The sequence below is a fragment of the Amia ocellicauda genome, chromosome 4 (genome assembly GCF_036373705.1).
Source record: "Amia ocellicauda isolate fAmiCal2 chromosome 4, fAmiCal2.hap1, whole genome shotgun sequence".
NCBI classification, from domain to species: Eukaryota; Metazoa; Chordata; class Actinopteri; order Amiiformes; family Amiidae; genus Amia; species Amia ocellicauda.
Genome location: NC_089853.1, coordinates 8,034,450 through 8,057,696, shown reverse-complemented (window position 1 = coordinate 8,057,696; position 23,247 = coordinate 8,034,450). Strand labels below are relative to the sequence as shown.

General features: G+C 39.5%; 1 protein-coding gene across 4 annotated transcripts; it reads left to right on the top strand.

The window, feature by feature from the left end:
- Positions 1-1,252: 1,252 nt before the first annotated feature.
- On the top strand, positions 1,253-22,982 carry LOC136747716 (AMP deaminase 3). Of its 4 annotated transcripts, none has more exons than XM_066700838.1 (16): positions 1,253-1,371; positions 3,207-3,282; positions 11,813-12,035; positions 12,562-12,739; positions 14,604-14,769; positions 15,105-15,324; positions 15,868-15,997; positions 16,153-16,347; positions 16,786-16,917; positions 17,437-17,600; positions 17,895-18,021; positions 18,567-18,730; positions 19,072-19,192; positions 19,906-20,079; positions 20,522-20,632; positions 20,833-22,982. In XM_066700838.1, exons 2-16 carry the CDS (start codon positions 3,222-3,224, stop codon positions 21,007-21,009), a joined length of 2,343 nt encoding a protein of 780 aa, XP_066556935.1. In that variant the 5' UTR covers positions 1,253-1,371; positions 3,207-3,221; the 3' UTR covers positions 21,010-22,982. The 4 variants fall into 4 exon arrangements, with proteins under 4 accessions (XP_066556935.1, XP_066556934.1, XP_066556937.1 ...); XM_066700837.1 differs by lacking the exon at positions 1,253-1,371 and adding an exon at positions 1,864-2,007; XM_066700840.1 differs by lacking the exons at positions 1,253-1,371; positions 3,207-3,282 and adding an exon at positions 5,637-6,010.
- Positions 22,983-23,247: the final 265 nt, after the last annotated feature.

Genomic DNA, 23,247 nt, shown 5'->3' with positions numbered 1-23,247 from the left:
TGAAGACCAACAGCTGCAGAAAACTGGACTGAAAATGAACCTGAGCAAAACAAAATGTATGTTTGCTATATCTAAGAAAAGTACAGCAGATACTGGAAGAAGTCAAAAGTTATGTCTACCTTGGACAACAAATAAGTTCAGGAGGAGATATTATGGAAGAAATCAAAAGAAGAGTAAACATTGGATGGAGTGCATTTGGAAGAAATCTACCCACTTGCCTCAAAAGAAAATTATTTGATCAATGCATACTACCAGAGCTCATTTATGGCTGTGAAACCTGGTCGCTTCAAGCAAAAATGATACAGAAACTGTGGACAGCACAAAGGAGTACAGAAAGATGTATGCCTGGAGTAACAAGAAGAGATTGAAAAAGACATGAATGGATCTGAGAACAAACCAAAATATGTGACAATACTGAAAGAGTGAAAATGCTGAAATGGCAATGGGCCAGACACATTGCAAGAAGAACTGATCAAAGATGGATAATGGAAGCTATTGAATGGATACCAAGAGATGAAAAAATACCTGGAAGACAACCACATAGAAGATGGGAAGATTAATACACTTTGCAGGCGTTATATGGAAAAGAGAAGCTGTATATCAAAGCAAATGGAAACATCTTGGGGAGGCCTTCATCCAGCTGTAAATTGATATAGGCTGATGATGATGGTGATATATATATATGTATAAATTGTCCCTTTCTTACATTCAGGCAGCTAACCCATTCAGTTCCAATGAGAGGAGCATTCTCAAGTTTAAAACAAAATCAAACAAAACAAATAAGGTTTAAAAAGGAGAAACTCCTTTTCTATTGTTTTATGTAAAAGTCTCCATCAACCCCCCCCCCCCACCCTACCCATTTATTCCAGCAGTTTGTCAGTTAAAACATTGTGTGTTTGTAAACAATCATCCTAATAATTATTCCCTCAGTTAACACTTCAATTGATCTTAACCTTGAAAATGATTTCAGATAAATGTATTTTGTCCACAAAAAAGCCTAAGTCTACATTATTATCACCAAAATAAAACCAAGGTTATAATAATCATGCATAAAACTCAAAATACCTGCTCTTCACAACTTATGTTAATTTTCACAGTATTTACAAAATGAACACACTATTTACTGACGAACAAGGTAGAGTTTTGTATTTGACTGAAGTATTTGTCCAGCAGAGAGCAGCAAGGAAACACAACTCGCTCCGTAAAGCATTATCTAAAAGAAATGGTTACACACCCTCAGAAATGTTTGCACATACTGAACATACATTCGAAAGTTACTCTCAGGAGAAGAAAGGCTTTATACTCTTCAGCTGAAATATCTGGTGAGATCCTGTCTGCAATATTTGGAAGGGGCGCAGTCTCAGAAGTCAGGTGTGTGTTATGTACGTTTACTTTCTTTGAATACTGGGAAATGTAATACAATAAATACACATTGCATAGTGCAAAGTGTGTTTACTGGATCACTGAGCAGAAAGTTGTCTAGAAAGCCAGGATTCCCACAGAGATCATTAACACAGACACTGAATTATAAGTAACATTTCAAATGCAATTGTAATTCTTATATTTTGAAAGCTTTTTTAATGGTTTAACATTTACAAATAGATCAGAACTCTCTGTTTATATATATATATATATATATATATATATATATATATATATATATATATATTCATTCATTCATTTTAAGTAAGAGTATTTAGCTTTATGGCAATGCAAAAGTTAATTCTGAGGACTGGTTACTGGGAAGCACTATGCATGATGCTTATCATCACCAGAAACCGCAATAAGAGCAAAGATTTGATAGACTTCTTCTAGTGAGCCATCCACAAGCTACTAATTGCATATCCAGTCTGACAGGAAAGAGCAGTCAGAGCAACACAGAGCTGCAGGGCGGTGAGTACACGGGGAACACGGGTTTAGTATAAACACTACAACTGTGTGACAGACACTGCATGGGATAGAACGAAGTGGAAGCTTCTATTTTCCTCCTCCTCTCAACGACCGCTTGTAAGTACTATTGTGGCCTAGGGATTCATATTAAATGTCACTGATGAATGAGACTAAAGAAACCCAAGTTATAAAATATATATGTGTATGTGTATGAATATATATTTCTTGCTAGTGTGTTTTGTTTCTATTTAAATTACAGCTGAGTTCCATAGTTCTGCCACGTATTGCATGCTCAAGCTTGTATAATGTTCATGTGCAAACAGACATTTCCTGATGCAGCCCTCTCCTTCAAAAGAAGGATGTCACATTGACCACAGTATGCTTCTTCAAGTGCACTGAGCCAGCCCTGCAAAATGTCAAAACCATGTGCTGGCGTTAGACAAGTACAATAGTAAGAAGGCATTAACACAAGCTATACAGAGCTGTAGCCATAGAAAGTAAACATCTTTAAGTGTCATACAGACGATCCACATACAGAACCTAATTTTCATTACTTTCTTTAAAACACTTAGAGGGATTTGCTGCGGAAAGAAGCAAAAAATGTCTTGTTGATTGTGGTTAACGTTTGTGTACAGTGCTATGTTTGCTTCAGTTTATCCTTCCTCTTTCACAGAAGCCCGAAGAGTTGTTATTTTTAAGTCACAGTCACATTGAACTTCATGACATTGAATTAGAAACCTGTCTAATGCACCCATTCTTCATTTTCAATTGGTATCCCATGGGATGAAATTAAAGCAGCTGTACAGCACTGGGGCATCACCCTGAGTAACCACACAGAGGACTAACTGTACAGGGGCAGTGAGCTGGGAACAGATAATACTGCAATATATATGATGTATCATACTGGTTACTGAGCTACTGACTGGTTGGGGCTGGGCTGTTAAAAACACATGCATTGTGAATGTGTAACCTCACCCTAAATGCTGTCTATCTGCTGGGGAGGTGTCGCTAGCTCATACAGACCAGGGAGAGAGTTGTTACTGTATGTCCACAGTGCTGAGTGGCATCATTATAATTGTTAATAACATTAATCATCATCATCATCCGCTTATCTATTTATGTATTCATTAGCAAACACTCTCTACCCGGGTGGCTTACATTTGTGTGGATATGTACCATATATAATTGAATACTAATAATAATCAATAAAAAGACTAAACATGAATTACTCAAGGCATTGTTTATGTAAAAAAACATTATTCCAAGTATCTGTGAATGTTTTGACCCTGTCCCTTTCCGTTTCTTTTCCACAAAAGGATCCCGAGACAAAGATGATGAAAAGAAAAGACTTCCGTCTCTCCAAACAGCAGTCCTCCCCTTCCTTTGGACATGGTATGAAACCTACTCATATACACAGAGGGTTTTCTGCGGAGAAGCATACCTGGATCTAGACTTGACAGGTGTCATTTATGAATACCCGACTAAGAGATGCTGTAGACAGAGAACTAACTTCCCTTAGGACCAGCAGGACAGTAGGTTTGCCAGTCAGGATTGGCTGAATTGATCAAACAATTATTTGTATAGTTGTGCATTTTGAATCATGGTATAGTGGTAGGTCAGTTCACTTGGAGTCAACCTCGTCATTCTCCCAGTCAAAGAGATGATAATGCTCATCGGTTTTGAACTGACTTTGAACACAAACACAGGCTAGTACAAGCAACCGACCAAATGATTTCGTGCTGAGCAGCAATGACCCAAGCCATTCTGCTGGAGTTTTGGGGCAGAGGATGGACGACAACAGTTAAATAACTATATATAAGTTTCAAAATAAATTATACATTTATAGCCTATTTGGATTTATTTATCCTATCCCATTTTGAGTTTGCACCGAAGTTTGCACTGTATACATTTCAAGTTCGCAGAGTAAACAAAACACAGCTGTTATTGTCATACAAATAAATATTTCTACATGTATTATTCTACATACATTTGTTGTTCAAAATATCTGCTATCTGTAGCAATCAAAACAATACCTTTAAATGAAACATCCCTCCAAGTATAAGTATTGGCCAGTCAATTACCAGACCCCAGTGGACTGGAGGGAGGGAATCGTTGATCTTAGGGCTTCATTGTTAGTTTTTTTGTGCAGGATATAGAAAGGTCAGGGTTGACAAAACTGCCACCGCTGCTCTGCCAGCTCTCGAAATCCTGTCATTGTGCAATTAGAGCTGTGTAATGTCAGTTGAGCTCTTATGAGATTACTTTAACAGGAGCTGCTTAAATATAACCAGCAGCGGCTGATCTGGAGCATTGTGCCAGCAGCAACTGTTGTTAGTTTAAATATCAGCAGTGGATCTATAATCAGCAGAAAGCATTGTAGAGATTGTGCGATCATTGTCCGTAAATAAACCCAGAACTGTATGAGACCCAATGTTATGAATCATAAAAGGCTGGATTCACAGACCCACATTAGCTGTAGTCTTCTCCTATACAATGTTTTGGGAAGTCCAGGACTAATCAAGATCTGCAAAACAAGCTGGAAGAGTTTACATTTTTTTATGTATGGTACTTTGAAGAAAACTGAGAATGTTGTGTCTCAGTGTAGAATATGTTGTACTGTTTCCATGTTTCCAATATGAATGTAATGTAACTATTATATAATTATCAGTTACTGAGAAGCACACATGCTAACTAGAAGAAAGGAATGTTTTAACTGTTTCTCACAATCCAGTTCAAATTCAATGTAATATTTGGAAGACTAGAATTTCGTTACCTGCAAGTGCTATAAAATAATAATAATAATAATAATAATAATAATAATAATAATAATAATAATAATAATAATAATAATAATAATAAAGAGTCTGCCTATTAGCAGAAACAATTATTTGGATAAAATAGGTCAGTGTAGCTAATAATTTAGAAATAAAAAAATATTTGTTTTTCTTATGAAAGGATGACCTGAACCTATTTTAAACCATGATACATAATAGCTGACGAGTTGTTACTAGTGAACTTCTGAACTACTCCAGTAGGTTAATGAGATGTGGCCGTGGGTGGGTGTTTGTGGAGTTCAGGGTGTTATCTCGAAAGGGCGTAATCACCTGGTACATTCATGAAGGATGTCAGTCATATCAATAAGTGCCAGGTTTCTCGTGCTCACAGATTGTTTTCTTTTTCTTGTTTAGGAAGTGTTTCAAACCAAGGGGCTCTCTTAAGGGAAAAACACTCCTCCAGTTTCAGAGAGCTGACAGTAGCTGAGACCATTGACACTGGCACAAGAGTTACATTTACTAAACAGTAAATCCTAACTCAAATATATTGGCACTGATCAGCATATATATTTGGGTTTGTGATAACATAAAACTGAAAATCAACCACAGATAGTAAATTGCTACTATTACCAATGTTTCACTCTTTTCTTCTCCCCATTTGACCCAACTGACAAGCATATTTTGAGATGTATGTGGCAGAGAAAAAAGTGCCAGGAAATACCTCAGCTGTCTCTGATGCCATAGCGTTCACTGAGGTGACCAGTACATCAGGCTTATGTGAATTAAACGAGGGTTCATTTGTGTTCACCATTAAAGTGTGTAATAATATCCATGACCGAGGCTCTGAAGCATTCAGTCATCTGATCTGAGTTTCTGGAGCTGCACAGTCAGGATCAATACAAGGGAGCACTAGAGAGGGAGGGACCGCAGCCCTGCCCACGCATTTCCACTTCTGTGACAATAATGTGCGTTTCAGGTCTCTCTCTCAGGAAGTCAAAATAAAACCTAACAAATGTGGTAGATAGAAATGCAGATCTCCTGGTATTCGTATGTCTCTTTAAATCACTATGCAAGTCTATTGGCTGACCTAAGCAAAATAGGCAAATAAGAAAAGGAAGAAGGAGTGTTTGCTCAGTGCACAGTGCAGGACCCTGTCAGACAGGAAGTGGCTATCTGCGCAGGTTGCAGTTACCTATAGAGCCAGACACTGCGTCCTGCGGGCTCCTGCGGCTGCGGCAAGGAAGAGCTGGGATACACCCGCCAGAAACTAGGCATCCCCACGACCGACATCTCCTCTTTGGCGCTTTTAACCAGCAGGCAGAAAACTGAATCCTCATCTAAAAAAGGTAATATTCCTCCGGGATGCATCGTAACTGCGTAACACAGAGGTCGCCTTCACGCAGCGCGTCTTTCCGCAGGTCTGCGCCGAGCCACCAATGGGATCGGTGGCATTCGGCACATCTGCGCAGATCTGCGCAGATCTGCGCTACCGGAGTGGCTGCAGACGCTTTGGTCGCTGTTGTAAGTGTATCGCTACAGTCGGGACAAACGGGAGCAGGGCAGGGCACTGAAACATGTCTCCCTTCTGCTTGCATCGCCTGCAGTTACACTTTTAGAAAAAGCAGGAAGTCGACAGCAGCCAGCAACTCTGGGCATGTCCATGTCATCGCCTTGTTTCCAGTCTTTACTTACTGCATAGCTGGGTCCAGAATAGCTTGTGCTAGTGGAGGGCATAAACAAAATTCTTTGGGCCATGAATGACATGACTTAACGAGATCCAAATAACTTAATATGGATGATGTGTTTGGAGCTGGGAGTCCTGTAACATTATGCGGCTGATCAGTAAGCCAAGGTCAATGAGGCTCTGGACAGATTCCCCCAGGAGGCATAGCTCCCCAGTCCCTGTCTAGGAAAACGCATGGGAGTCCTAGGAACAGAATGCATGTATGTGTCTTGTGTTCAAAACATGTTAGGATCATGCAATGGACAAGGCATCAGCAGTTTATTATCCTGGCTGGAAATTGTTCTGCCTTCATGAGATTGATACCAATTGCAAACCTGTGCATTGTTCTTCATATATGAAATGTATCACATAGGATCCAGTAGGCTGCTGTAGTCCCTCTATTTCACGGCGGGGGTCAAAACAGGTTTGTTTACTTGTAGTGACATACTGTGAGGATTATTACCTCTGTCTGCCTGATGCAGTCAACTTCTTAAAATAGATTGCCACACTGAAGAAAATAGCAACTCCACCTAGGACAGTAGGAGCCTTAAAGTAGGGCAGGGCTTGATACTTGTCACAGTGTGAGAGAGCTGCCGACTGAAGAATAACACCTCAGTTAGTGAACCTGAGGGAAAGTTAAACAGAGATGGCACTGACCACTCCTGAAGGTAAGGTAAGCAGTCTGTTTGGTGTGAAAAGGTGCACGTGGCAGGTCATTGTAATAGAGAGGAATTGACATGTTTTGTCCCTGGGATGGGGGTGGGGGGTTGTGTTTTTAAAATGCCTTGGAAGGAAGTAAAAACCATTTCGAATTGGGAACATGGATATCAAGGGAAGCAGACTGCATTCTCTCTTTTTTAATTCAACTATGCTACTCTTCTTTAAAGTCATAAATATTGTGTATTGACAATGTTAACACTGTGAGTCAGCATTTTGTCTGTTTGAGTGATTATTCCTGTAGGCCAGCAGAGGAGTGTGCTTTTTTTATCTTCCATGTGAAGGAAGTGGATATTTATTATTCATGAGAATCCATTACTGAATCAATCCCTGTATTTAAATGTGTACCCAGTTCTTCACGCTACCACAGAATAGTCAGCCGGGAAAGAAAATGACAGAACACGAGAAGGGACGCTTTGTTGTTTTTTGGTTTCTGGCAGTTTCCACTAGTTAAAATAATAAGCCCCTTTTACAACTTACTGTTTTTCACAGCTGCTTTTACCAAAATCAGTAACAACTAGAAAAAAATAAATCATAATGTTGCTAATATTAATTTAACTGAATATCAAATGCCACCTCCTGTTTAATCTGATTTAAAATTAGTTTCCATACAGTATTTTTCTAGTACATTCAATACTTCTAGTAGGGGTTTGTTTTTAGGAGACTTGGGAAGATAAATCTTTCAATTCCTATTTGAAGTAACATCATCCATCCACAAGGAGTTGACATGATTTACAATGCTTGGTCATCTCACCTACATGTACACAGATCAAAGTAAACTGTTGACCCAATTACTGCTTGGACACTTGATGCTGCTCTCAAATTAGAGCTGCACACTTCAGCAGTGAGCTTGCGTAAGTTTGTTATCTTGTGGGTGCAACCAGACCCGTCACAAACTCTTAAAACATAATAAAAATAATAATCCTAACAAGATGTAAATTGGCATTGCACAAAGGATTGAGACACAATACAAAAGCCAATATCTCATGAACCTCACATGTCCAGTGTCCTATATATTGTTTCCCACACTGCACCCTGTATCTAAAACGTACAGACATTTAAAATAATTTCACATAGTTACTCACTGCCATCATCACCCACAAACACCCACAAATAAAATCACTTCATGCGGTGCAAATACGCATGCTACCAAAGCCAGTATCTTGTAGAAACATGGAAAATGTCTTAACCTCTACAGGACAGGATCGTGGGAATCTGGGAGAACCGTTCCTTACAGACTTAGGGAAAAGAAAGAAGGAACTAAATATGTTTGTACAAGTTATTTCACCCTTCAGCAAATCATAACAATAAAGCAATTTCAGTTACACACAATCTTTTGATATCCATATTGGTAAGCCAACTGTTATTCTCAAAGCCGTAACATTTAAATATTTAATTTTACATATCATTTCCTTTAATATTTAGATTTGCTCTAATTATGAACTTAGTTTCTCAAATGCTGTTACAGTTCAATAATTTGCGCAATAGGTGCAACAACTATCTTTATTTCCATGGTCAGTAATGTCTACTCTTTCATACTTTGGAGGATCTACAGCTTAGTTAATTTACAGTAAAGCTTTCAGTAAAATGAGTTTCATAATACTGCAACATTTTTAGTCACTGTATCATATTTGGTGTGATACTGCAATGTTGGGACAAAATCTCTTCACATCTTTCACCAACACAACCTCCCCAAAGTATAGCTTTTACCCTGGATTTTTACATTTATGAATCTGTTTGTCATGTATAGATGTAGTATATTCTTGAAGAGGTGACTGTTTGCATCAATGCCAAGATACCACAATAGAGATTATAATGAATAAGAAAAGGAATGTGGTTTTCAGAAATATTTGCTTCATGCATCACCCATGCATTTTTCCATCCAAGGTAATTCCTGTTTTTCCTAAAGTGTAACTGTGCACACCATGTATGTTGACATACAAAACTCTGAGAGGACCCTCGTGTTTATGGTCACAACCACACTATGCCCCGGCTGATCGGACTGGACATTGCCTGGGTTGAACATACGTGGGGTATTCTTGAATGATTCCTGATTCCTAGGACTCCTTATGACAGGCTGCGTGCCAAGAAAAGTCTGCAGTCCCACAGACACACATTGCTGATCTCATCCACCCAATGTGAAAGGGTGTTGCTCAAACTGGATCTCATATTTCAAGTGCTATATATGGACCCAGATTAAACTATGAGTGTAGTTATGTATATCTAGTTCCTATTGTTTATTTTTATTATTAAGTCATCCCGGAAGCTGTGCCTGTTGGTTGAAACATGATACTTTTAACCTCCTTCTGGGCTTTGTTTTACTTCTGATGTGTGTTTCTCCAGTCTTGGTCTGTGCTGAATGTTGTTATTGACAAGCTTTTGGATTTGGTTTGACAGTTAAGATGATTTGCAATGATAAGAAGTAGCACCTTCTGTAAAACATTGGATGGAATTAAACTAGTTCCTGTATCTGACACACAGGAGGCCAGACACATGTTATACAAAATACTTTTACTAAAAAACAAAAATAGAACTATAAAACCACAGGAACCTGAAACAACATAACAGCCTGCCAAATAAAATGAAGCTGAAATGGAAAACAACATTAGTTTTCTTTGTCATCAAGATATATTTTACCAGAACACCCTGCACTGTGTGAGAATCCAGAGGCTGTGGCTTGAACTGACTCAAAGCTTTAACCCTACACTGAATTAAGTCTGGAACATTCTGGAGCATAATGTGAAAAACACATCAGTTCCCTTCCGATTTCCTAGAATAAATGACTTATTGTTTAAGCAAACATGCTTTTAGGGTGTTGTCTCCTTAGATGCAAGTTGGGGAAGCAGATATAATTATGATGAAGGTTCTGTTACTGTTTGGAAAGTGCATTACTGCAATACCCTTCCCATAATCCTCCATGTTATTTGTAGTAAATGCTGGTGCACCAAAATGGAGCAGATACTTTAGCCTGAGACAAAATGTGTTGATAAAGAATAGTGACATTAAACCACCCATTTAAAATCTTAAAACCATAGCTGTTTGGATAGATTATGCTCACATCAAAATATCAGAACCCCTACTTGAAATCACTGTTTGATCATTTCCATACACATCTACTGAACAAAAGACTGTAATATTTGACACAGTAATTTGAGTAACCTCAATAATTTGAGGTTATTGCAAGTCTAGAGTGTTTAAAAGAAATATGGTAAGAATTTTCAAATGTGATTTCTTGCATGGTATCGCTGGAAGCATGATGCTGCATGATTAGAGAGGTATACAAAAATCTATGGCATGTAAATACACTCACCTAAAGAATTATTAGGAACACCTGTTCAATTTCTCATTAATGTAATTATCTAACCAACCAATCACATGGCAGTTGCTTCAGTGCATTTAGGGGTGTGGTCCTGGTCATGACAATCTCCTGAACTCCAAACTGAATGTCTGAATGGGAAAGAAAGGTGATTTAAGCAATTTTGAGCGTGGCATGGTTGTTGGTGCCAGACGGGCCGGTCTGAGTATTTCACAATCTGCTCAGTTACTGGGATTTTCACGCACAACCATTTCTAGGGTTTACAAAGAATGGTGTGAAAAGGGAAAAACATCCAGTATGCGGCAGTCCTGTGGGCGAAAATGCCTTGTTGATGCTAGAGGTCAGAGGAGAATGGGCCGACTGATTCAAGGTGATAGAAGAGCAACTTTGACTGAAATAACCACTCGTTACAACCGAGGTATGCAGCAAAGCATTTGTGAAGCCACAACACGTACAACCTTGAGGCGGATGGGCTACAACAGCAGAAGACCCCACCGGGTACCACTCATCTCCACTACAAATAGGAAAAAGAGGCTACAATTTGCACAAGCTCACCAAAATTGGACAGTTGAAGACTGGAAAAATGTTGCCTGGTCTGATGAGTCTCGATTTCTGTTGAGACATTCAGATGGTAGAGTCAGAATTTGGCGTAAACAGAATGAGAACATGGATCCATCATGCCTTGTTACCACTGTGCAGGCTGGTGGTGGTGGTGTAATGGTGTGGGGGATGTTTTCTTGGCACACTTTAGGCCCCTTAGTGCCAATTGGGCATCGTTTAAATGCCACGGCCTACCTGAGCATTGTTTCTGACCATGTCCATCCCTTTATGACCACCATGTACCCATCCTCTGATGGCTACTTCCAGCAGAATAATGCACCATGTCACAAAGGTCGAATCATTTCACATTGGTTTCTTGAACATGACAATGAGTTCACTGTACTAAACTGGCCCCCACAGTCACCAGATCTCAACCCAATAGAGCATCTTTGGGATGTGGTGGAACGGGAGCTTCGTGCCCTGGATGTGCATCCCACAAATCTCCATCAACTGCAAGATGCTATCCTATCAATATGGGCCAACATTTCTAAAGAATGCTTTCAGCACCTTGTTGAATCAATGCCACGTAGAATTAAGGCAGTTCTGAAGGCGAAAGGGGGTCAAACACAGTATTAGTATGGTGTTCCTAATAATCCTTTAGGTGAGTGTATATTCAGGCTAAATCTGGTCTGTGAAACCCATCTTTAAATTTGTAAAGCAAACAAATGGGGGAAGCAGTCTGCCGTTGGAGAGGCTCTGTTTCAGGCAGTTATGTGTGGCTGGTGATTGGTCCAGTTACAGACGATGAAGACCACTGCAACTCTGTGACTTTACTGTGATCTGTGCTTACAGACATGCCCAGGCAGTTCCCCAAGCTCTCGCTGAGCGAGGTGGACGAGAATGTACGCCGGCTGGCGGAGAAGGTTTACGCCTCGGCGATACGGGAGGAGGACACCAAGGATGCCCTGTCCCTGTTCACCGTGGCCGAGGACTGTCCCATCGGAGTGCAGGAGGCCAAGGAGCGAGAGCTGCAGAGGGAGATGGCTGAGCTGCACTCGGAGGAGACGGCCAAGAGGTGAGCTAGGCCCTCCACACACCTCTGCAGGGTCACATGGTGAACTGGGTGGCCAAATCACTAACTGTGTTTAAGGGGCTGTTGCAAGAGTGGTAGTTAATTCATTTATTGTAGAAATAGTGTGTTTGAAGTTAGGGTTTCAAAAGGATAACATTAGGCTTAAGTCTGTGTTACTATTAATTAGTAGTATACAGTGCATGCAAACGCACCATACCGCAGAGACTAAACAATAAGTGGAGATTTCAGTTGGAATTCAAATCCAAGGTGAACAATAGCTAAAAGGTACAGTACAGTGCTAAATTGTTTTGAGGAACCATATAACTACTAGATAATTATTTACTCAGAACATTGTGTTTTTTTTAATGGCTAAAACAAATATTTTAAATAAACTGGATCTAAGACATGAACTCTCTGGTACAGATGTTGAGAAATACTTTACCATTGGTAAAATCCATAGACAGCTAGGTCTGCTCTGCACTGAAAGTCTGTGTGTGACTCTTATGTATGTCTTTTTGTGTTTTTCCAGGAAGAAAAGTTTTAAGTTGATCCGCTCCCAGTCCATGTCCTTACAGATTCCAGTCAATCCAGACTGGGCCATGTCAGTCATCTCCCCTATCCTCTCACCAGCCTCTACCTCGGCCTCCATACCCGATAATGCCCCTGAATACCAGAGGGTGACCATCAGTGGAGACCACTGCGCTGGGGTAACAATACCATCTCACTAAATTAGACTGACGGGAATGGCAGCCAATGCAGTCATTTAGAGAGTATTCATATTTCCTGCATTCGGCTGACAATAGACAAGTGCTAGAAACATACCCTGATTGAAGATATTAAGAAATGAATGTATAAAACATTAAGGACTGTGTGTACCTACCTGGAATGTAGTATGACATATTGCCAAAAGCCAAGGATTAGTAATTATCTTTACACTACACCTTAAACTAATCTATCTTCTATTTTGTTTAGCAGTCGAAATAACTCTGTTATGAATGAAAATGTTGTCTAAAAGCACCTACTTTTCTCATGTTTCCTCAAGTCAAAACATTGTTTATATAGATACATACATACACACACAGCATAGAATTTAACAGATCAATTTCAGATTGTTCAGGATTACATACCTACATCAAGCCACTCAGATGAAAAAATAGAGGATTTTAATGAGGATATAGGACAGTTACCTGAAAAGTGCAGGGCAAATAATCATCGTGGGAGATCTCAATGCAAAAACTGTAAAACAACTACATGATGAGACATCAGTAGATCAATATGGATGTGGAGACAGGAGTGAAAGATGAGTGAAATTTGCAGATTACACAAACCTTTTTATCATAGATTCTTTCTTCAAGAAGCCAGCAAGAAAATGTACCTGGAACAGTTCCAATGGAAGAAAGAGTGACATAGACTACATCTGAACAGAAAACATATTACAGAAGACTGCACTGCTGAACAGATTCAATACTGGAAGGAACCACAGAATGGTTCATCGCAGAGTTAGTCTCAATACGAATCACAACAAAATCAATCTCTCAGTAAATGAAGAAAAGGAGAGACATAAAATAGTCAAGACCCAAAATCAAAAGTCTGTTACATAGAGCTGTGCAAAACAGTTAGGAAACGTATTAATGAAGATCAATACTTAAAGAAACCATTAATAATAGGAACATAAAAAATTGCCTGAAGAAAGCATTTGGTTCAGTATATTGAAACTCAGTCATTGTGGCTCTAAGAAATCAAAACATTGAGGAAATGTACATGAATCTTATTAAATGCATCTACAAGGCAACATCAGCAATCCAACTCCAACACACTGACGATATTTATCTGCAAAGGAGTAGAAGACATAATCTCTCTATCACTCTCCATGGCAAAACTTCAGATCAAAAGGTCAAACGTTATGCATACATTGACATCAGATATAACCAGTATAAATGGGACAGAGTACTATTGGAAGAAACAGCATGCTATTGAATGGAAATCTACCCATTTCCCTGAAGAGAGGAGTATTTGGTCAATGCATACTCCCAGTGCTCACTAATGGCTTTGAAACCTGGTCACCAAAATGATAGAGAAACTGGAAACAACACAAAGAAGCATGGTAATATGTATACATGGAATAACAACAACAGAAAAATACATGGATTAGAGAACAAGCAAAAGTATATGATATAATTGAAAGAGTGAACTTGAGAAATGGGCCAGACACATTGTTAGAAGAACAGACCAAACATTAGAAGGTATAGAATGGATCCCAAGTGATGTAAAAAGACCACATAAAAATGGGAAGATAAAATAATACGTTTTGCTGCCAAGACCTGGAAAAGAGACTTTACATTGAGGCCTTCACCCTGCAGTGGATCGATAAAAGCTGAAGATGATGATGATATGATCTAGGGATCTCAAAGCACTCTAAAGTACTCCCTGCTTAAATAATATTCTTACACAGAAGTAAAGTGATTTTTAAATGCCATAAAATACATAACATGATTGATAACGTAATGAGAAAACATATATACACTTCTATCTTAAAGGGAGTACTATAACCTTCCTATACCTTTATTTCAGATCACTGTTGAAGACTATGAACAGGCTGCCAAAAGCCTTCTGAAAGCTCTGTACATTCGAGAGAAATACTCAAAGCTGGCCTACCACCGCTTTCCCCGGACAACAGCCCAGTACTTGCGGGGAGCTGAAAACGAAAAGTGGAGTGAGGAAGAAGAGGTTCTGCCAGGTACTGTAGGGGAAAGCCCTTTCAATTGCAACCCTCAGCAAAATTGTATCAGTGCTCCATTTTGTATTTTCCCAACTGTAGAAATAACATAGGAGGCATAAGGATGCGTTCCAGGACTGGGGAGTGGGGGTTCAGTAGAAAAATACCAGTTCAAAACAAAAAGAAATCCGTGTCCAATGAAAACATGGAATATGCTATAGCAGTAGGGTAGCTTTTTTCGGTCATTCATAACATAATTACAGTGAAAACAATAGTTTCATGTTACAGGTTGGAAATATTTAATGGTTAATTTCCACTGCTAGTAAAATGTTAATACGATTTTGGCACTCTCTTAGACATTATTCCCTGCCCACGAAATGGAGAGGATCCTTACAGTATGAAGGACATACCCGAAAACCTGAATTATGAACTGCAGATGAAGGATGGGATCATAAACGTGTATGACAATGCTGAGGCGATGAGACTGCACCAGCCCCGGAGCCTCCCTTACCCGGACCTGGAGACGTTCGCCATTGATCTCAGCCACGTCCTGGCCATGATTGCTGATGGGCCTACGTGAGTGCATCTGTTTTGGCTTCTTCCTCAGTGCAAGCAAAGGACCTTTTACCTCTAAGCTCAGTTATACAAAGCACAGAAAATCCCATTGGTGTAACTGAGAGAAATATTTCTGCTTCTGCATAATGCCACAGTCAAGAGCCTATATTTAAACCATGAGGCAGGGCTTCAATAATTCACTGGCTAGTGAAAAAATGGATCTGTAACACTTAAGCAATACAAAGCAAGATCAAATGTTTTCTTGTTATTGTTTTTTTTGTATTCATTATATTTCAGGGCAATTCATATTTGTATATCTTATTCCTACACTCAAAGATAAAACATGAAATGCTCATTCAACCAAAAATATACACATTAAAATGTATTTTGTGAACTGATACAGTTACAAAATGTAAACAAAAATAATAATTTTCAGACACATTTGCATTGAGAGAACGCAGCAGCAGAGCAGATCGTTATCATGGACTCGTTTTTTTTTATGTGATAACCTAAGAGACCACTGTCCCTTGTGGCTGATTTGTATTTTTCCTGGTGTAATTATAGTAAAACCTACTGCCACAGACGGCTGAACTTCCTGGCATCTAAATTCAACCTGCATGAAATGCTGAACGAAATGGCCGAGCTGAAAGAACTGAAGAGCGTCTCTCACAGAGACTTCTACAATGTCAGGAAGGTATGTGTTTGCTTTCTGAGACAAGATGAAGAGTACAGTCTCTAGTTGAAAATGCAGAATCAAATGCACAGAGCGCCTTTGGGGTTATTTTCAACTCTCGTAATCTGTTCCTGCGGGACTGACAGTCATTTTGTTTCCTGATTCTGAACTTTCAGGTAGATACCCACATTCACGCTGCAGCCTGCATGAACCAGAAGCACTTGCTGAAGTTCATACAGAGCACATACAAGAATGAATCGGACAGGGTCGTGGTGGAGAAGGGGGGAAGGAAGATGACCTTGAAGGAGGTGTTTGACGAAATTCACATGGACCCCTATGACCTGACTGTGGACTCCCTGGATGTTCACGCAGTAAGAACCTTATAAACAACCTGGACTCAGAGCTGGCCTAGAAGAAAACATTATGTTCTAGTCAATTAATCAAAACGGAGATTGATAGTACATAGTAGCATCCTGAATAAAATCAGAGATGCATATGTTATAAGTAAGGTTATGGGAGCAGGGCCTATCCAGACACTTTCTGTCTGTTTGCCAAAGATTGACAGATTACTCAATTTGATTGTCTTTTCATTTTTTGTCACTGGCTATTCATTTTTCAATCTATTCTCCCAACTCCATGAAATTTCTAACACCTTATTTAGTATTTCTAAAGTGATGTACATGAGCCTTTCAGTCTTTGACATGAATTCTACATTGAGGGCATAAACAATTAGAATGGATCCTAAATGACTGCTTCTCTAGGGGGCTGAACCTGATTTGTGGTTGAACCTGTCTATTTCAATTTGGCAGGGGAGACAAACTTTTCATCGCTTTGACAAATTTAATTCCAAATACAACCCAGTTGGTGCCAGTGAGCTCAGAGAAATCTACCTGAAAACGGACAACTACATCAATGGGGAATATTTTGCCCGTCTCGTCAAGGTACCATATTATGAAAACAAATGTTTACACAGACAAGACAATGTGACCATTGCTGAGGTGTGTTAAAATAAGAACTGGTCCTTTCTTGTGAAATGTATTTCTCTTTCGCTATGCCAGTGAAACGAAAGACAGCCCATTTCTATGATGAGGTCTGCTTATCATACACAAGCACACAACATGTTCTAGCCCTTATCTCAAATTAGTGTGACACTTTCACCACACAACTTATCTGCAAGGATGTTGGGCAGATGAGAAGACAGGCTGGAGCAGAATTGCAAAGGGAAATGTATAATAATGGTAAAATATACCAAATGTAAGAATACTTATTTAAAGGTTGAACTAAATTAAAGTAAACAAACAATGTTTTCACCAAATCTTGTTTGTTGGAAAGTATACACATTGTTTCGTAATATTCACCGACATATATTAGGTTTTATACACTTTTTTTAAGAGTTGTTGTAAGCAAGTCTGTGGCTAGTATTATAGTATGATGCAATAAAATGGTGTGTCTTCTTGCAGGAAGTTGCTCATGAGTTGGAGGAGAGTAAATACCAGCATGCAGAACCTCGCCTGTCTATCTATGGGAGATCCCAGGATGAGTGGCATAATCTGGCAAAGTGGTTCATCAAGCAAAAAGTGTATTCCCCCAACATGCGCTGGATCATCCAGGTCCCTCGGATATAGTAAGTGCGATTCCAAAGTGTGGAGGAACGTGCGAGGATGCCTTTGCATCAATGCCAAAATGTCTTCTCTCCACTATTTGTGGTATTTCATCCATTCACTTGATCATCAGTCCTAAAGCTTTATGAACTCTGCTCTACATAAATACTTTCTATTAATCTAAAGGTAAGTATTACAGAGTGTTTTAGATCAAACTAAAAGTTATTTTGCTTCAGAGTAAATGCAGTGTTCACCAGCTCACTGGATGTTTTGGGTATACAGCTGTTCTGATTGTCTTTCTTTCTTCTTTTTTTCAGTGACATTTTTAAAAGCAGAAACATTGTACAGAACTTCGCGAAAATGTTGGAGAACATTTTCCTTCCACTCTTTGAGGCGACAGTTAATCCACAAAAGCATAAGGATCTGCACCTCTTCTTGAAATACGTTAGTAACAAAATCTACTGAGCATAAACACTGTTTTAAATGGGAGTCTTTGTTGATTGAATTTCTGGATGCTGCAGTTGTAACATTGATACCAATGAAATCATGATAAACATATCAGACGGAATATAGCTGTTGGCATAATGTGGATAGAGTTATGAATGTGTAATTTAGTTAATATATTTGAAACAAAATTAATCAGGAACAAGCAAACGTGCATTATGGAAATATGCCCCTGGTAAAAGGGAAGTACAATTTCCCTACTGTACTTAAAAGGGAAGTCTAAGGCATACAGTCTTTTATTTGTGTGAGGGAAGTTTCTGCAGAATTTGATTAACAAATTCCAAATAAAAGATTACCGTGTACCTCGGCATACTTTTCTCTTCTGGAACCAAGTCAACTGACATAAAAGTTCTGCACATCTAATCTTAACATTTACATTTTTCCCCTCAGGCCCTTGAGAACGTTTCTATAAAAGGGGATTGCTTTAGATGAGGCAAGCTGCACTTAATGGTTTGTGTAGCTGACTGTGTGTTGATGTGCCACAGGTGACTGGTTTTGACAGTGTGGATGACGAATCCAAGCACAGTGACCACATGTTTTCCTACAAGAGCCCCAAACCAGAGGATTGGATCCTGGACATAAACCCGCCTTACAGCTACTACCTCTTCTATATGTACGCCAACATCATGGTGCTCAACAACCTCAGGAAGTAAGTGACCGGAGCTCCCTGCCTGGGATTCGAATTGCGCACCACCGGTGCCCCTCCGAGCGCTCCGCACCGCAGCGGCTCCAGCGCAGTACAGTTTTACTTTTACTGAGGAGTTGCATCACTTTGTATCATGCTCATTATATAACGAATGAGCCCCGTTACTCCGATCCCCTCGGCGGCCTTGTAAAGCAACTGCATTATTACTGATTGCTAAGTGTTACCACTCCACTGCAGAGCACAGGGCCTTTCAATACTAGGCAGTCCCAAACATGTAAATGATTTGTTTGCACTACGGTTTATCAAGCTGTTTCCAGTGAATGCCTGGCACATTGTCTTTGCAGGGAGAGAGGACTCAATACCTTCATGTTTCGGCCACACTGTGGGGAGGCCGGCTCCATCACTCACCTGGTGTCTGCCTTCCTGACGGCAGACAACATCTCCCACGGTCTGAACCTCAAGAAGGTACGGTACAGCATGCCCAGTCCCCTAAACTACATACTCCTCCAGCGTTTACCGGCAGCTTCACACAGCCATCAGAAGAGTCACACTTATGGAGGCTTCGTTGTGTTTATAACCCTACCTAGGCACACAATTGTTCTTTAAAAGCAACAATTATCCATCCATTTTAATGTGAGAATTAACTGTGACCGATTTTGTTTATAGTTTATATTCTGCAACAGACAACACAGCATGTCAAAGGTTAGCAATGTCAATATTTTCTCTGTACACATATGGCACATGTCAATGTTTAAAAAACAAGTGCATAGTTTAAGATTGTGTAGTCACAGGTGTGTCATATACTGACAAACCAACAGAGCTGGCCTGTAATGATAGTTCAGGGAATACTAGATCTGTCATGATAAATGTTGATTGAAACCGAGATTCCTGCAAACCGGACAGGCTTATGGCAAGTATGTCAAAGTGGAGTTTCCCCTTTGGCCAAAGCAAACTGTGTCTCACTGGACAAGGGCTTCTGCTAAGAAATGAATAAAAAATAATAAAATAAAATAATTAGGATAGGAACTGTCCTATTCACAAGTACACCATTACCTAATTTGCACTCTGCATCTACAAATGTAAGTGAAGTGTATTGTATGGCACAAAGCTGACACTAGTTTTGTCCACATGAGTCTAACGGATGAGCTTCTGTATCTGGTCTACTCCCTCCTGTACAGAGCCCAGTCCTCCAGTATCTCTACTACCTGGCCCAGATCCCGATTGCCATGTCACCCCTGAGCAATAACAGCCTGTTCCTGGAGTACTCCAAGAATCCATTACGCGAATTCCTGCACAAAGGGCTCTGTGTCTCCCTCTCCACCGACGACCCCTTGCAGTTCCACTACACCAAGGTAAGCAAGGCCAAACGATCAGCTCTACACAAGATCCATATTCTGATCGACAGAGAATCCAAGAAAAACGAGCTCCTTGTTCTGTTCTGCCTTATATATAACGTAGTTCACTAACCTAACTAGCATTATTCAGACTAATGTGTATTGGCATCTCCTCACTCCTGAATGTTTCTGTGATCTATTTTGCAGTTTAGCAACTTAACCATTAACAGCACAGTGTAAAGAGTATTGACCAGCATGGTTTCCAAGTGAGGTAACACGAAGCAAAACGTACATAATGTTCTGGACTTTATAAGGACAAAACTGCAATGGAAGGTGCAAAATTTTGTCATTTAATGAAGGGTTATTCAGGAGTTTTAGCTTCCTCTTGAAGGATGCCAGCGAACGTCTTTACACACAAGGTAGCACAGTGTTTCTGAAGCCAGGCTGTTGTGTGCTGTAGGAAGCCCTGATGGAAGAGTATGCCATCGCAGCGCAGCTGTGGAAACTCAGCACCTGTGACGTCTGTGAAATCGCCAGGAACAGCGTATTGCAGAGCGGGCTGTCTCACCAGGTACAACCCACCCCCCGCTCCGCTCGTTTCATTTCGCGTTCATTCAGAATGTAGAATGGTCTTTCTGAAAACCTCTGCCATTAGAGGTCAGATTAATCTTATGTTGCCTTCGTCACAGTATATGTCTAAAATAACAACAGGTTTTTAACATTTTCTCATTGCTAATTTAAAACCGACACATTCTGGTTTTCTCTTCACAGGAAAAGAAACATTTCATAGGGGCGAACTACTTGAAGGAAGGTCCAGAAGGCAACGACATTCGGAGAACCAACGTCGCACAGATACGCATGGCCTACAGATATGAGACCCTGTGTAACGAACTCAGCTTTCTGGTAGATGCTGTCAAATCAGAGGCCATAGTATCACAGGCAGAGTAATGCAAGGGGGGAAGGAAATTTAAAACCAAGGCTAGCTTAAATATTTTATTGTATATGTTGTTTAAACTTCTGATAAAAGTCACAAAATATTTAGTGCCTTTTCATGGTTACTATCTAAAAATACTTTTCCAAAATCCGATTCGTGACAAATATTTCTAAAATCCTATTCAGAGGAAGCTTATTGGGACTGGAAATTAAATTTGAAAAGTCTAGTATTAAGAAAAGAGTGAACACTGGTTAATCTAGGTGCATTGAGGTTAATATTTCAAAGGCTGTCCTTCTGTGAAATTGGGATCAAATCACGTCAGCACAACAGTTGTGGGTACCATCATGTTTCAAGGCCATGGCAGTATTACCTTTCAATACACAATCTCTGTAACCCATCTGTTCATAGACTTGTATAGGTGCTTTATCCCTATGATGGAGCCAATCATTCTCAGAGTGAGAAAAAAAAATTGAACTACAGAAAACAAATTATATTTCTTTTTCCCCCCTCCCCATGACTAGGGAGTGAGTGCATGCAGATCAATAGTAAAATCAGGCTAATTGCGAATACCAGAATCAAGCTGTACTTGAAAGGTATCTATGCCATAAAAAATTGAATAGAACATTGAACATTTATATTGGTAATGGTTCAGGGGTGATGAAAATGCATGCATGTATACGTATTTCAGGGGGATGGAAAGTTGTATTAATTAGCACAGGTTGTACTATATATATGTGACTGGTGACAAGGCACAAAAATATGTAAAATATTTCTGTAGTTTTCTTGTATATTGAAACGGAAAAGCAATATTCTGCAAATTCCCAGGGGGCATTACTGCCATGGGAAATGAAGATGCAGATAAGCACATTTTTGAGACAATCTTGTGATAACGTGGTTAGTGGGCGAAAGAGTTTGACGGCCAAAATTTGAAATCCACATCCATTTTCACACGGAAACCCCCTTTTTCACATGACAATGTTAATTATAGCATTATAGTTTCTTATACAGCAGTATGATCAAGGTTGTAGTGAAACAGGTCAGTTACAGCTACAACTTGATGATATGTGAAAAACATGGGTTCCTGAGGAAAACCATACTCCAGCTTCATCAAAGAAGCAGGAGGAGGCCTAGAAGTATTGCTGAAACCAGTAAAAATAGACCACATGAAACGTATTCGTTGTCTGCTTTGACATTTTCAGGGGATACCACCCCCTTGAGACCACTGTGTGCCTCTTACCTAGTAAAGAGGGGTGACTGGTTGTGCACACATTGGAAACTTGACAAAAGACCATTGTTGTAAAAGTAGAGGGTGCACGGTTTAAAATAGAACTATGCATTTCCAATGTGCTCCACTTTAGGAATATCTGAACAAAGAATTTCACTATGAAAACACACAGCAGCCTTAAAAAAGGGAAGTGAGGAACAGGATAGGGAAACAAATGAAGCCATCTAAAACCTTAGTTACTGTAACTCTAGACACTAACTTTGGACTGACCCAAGGTATCATTCTGTACCACACGAGGAAGAAACGGTTGAACAAAACCTCACATTTTTAGAGCACAGTTTATTAAGTTTTGGCACAGTGCACAATACACTTGCAAATAAGGTACAAGGGTAATTAAAATGGGAAGGATTTCAGTTCTTTTGTTTTACAAAGGTATTATATATGTATTTTGGGGATACATTTTTTATTTTTTATTGAAAGTATGAGGAGAAAACATGTTTAATTTTAAGGTGAAACTCTGGGGGGGAAGTTTCACGTTGGAAATGTTATGATGAACAGTAACCTGCAGTGCAGAAGTAGCCCTGCTGAATATCATTCTTTTAATATGAGGTTTACATGTAGAATTGTTTCTCTCTTTACCATGACCAGAGGAAAACTAAGCCTTTATGTAATAACTAGTATTACCGGTTTTGTTCAGCAATGCCTTTGAACCCTCTCCATGGTATTTCTTGTGTTTAAATAAAAAGTCTTTGGGTTTCTTTATATATTGAACTGTCTTTCATTAAACACAGCTTAACTGGATATATCAAGTCACAAGTGGCATGTGAATACACGCTTCATATTGTCTGACCACAGTAGACTGCAGGTAGGTGTGGCATTTGAATAACAACACAACACTCCTTTGAACGAACAAATCTGATACGTTTCTGAAACGTAAAAGACAAACATTACATACTATAAAAAGCAACATATTCCCCTTTCAACACGACTTAACATGGCATAGTCGAACAACACCACCTACAACTAC

Coding starts and splice junctions, on each gene's coding strand:
- LOC136747716 (XM_066700838.1), top strand. CDS start 3,222: ATGATGAAAAGAAAAGACTTCCGTCTCTCCAAACAGCAGTCCTCCCCT. Junction 12,740..14,603: donor GTGGAGACCACTGCGCTGGG/GTAACAATACCA, acceptor CCTTTATTTCAG/ATCACTGTTGAAGACTATGA. Junction 14,770..15,104: donor GGAAGAAGAGGTTCTGCCAG/GTACTGTAGGGG, acceptor GCACTCTCTTAG/ACATTATTCCCTGCCCACGA.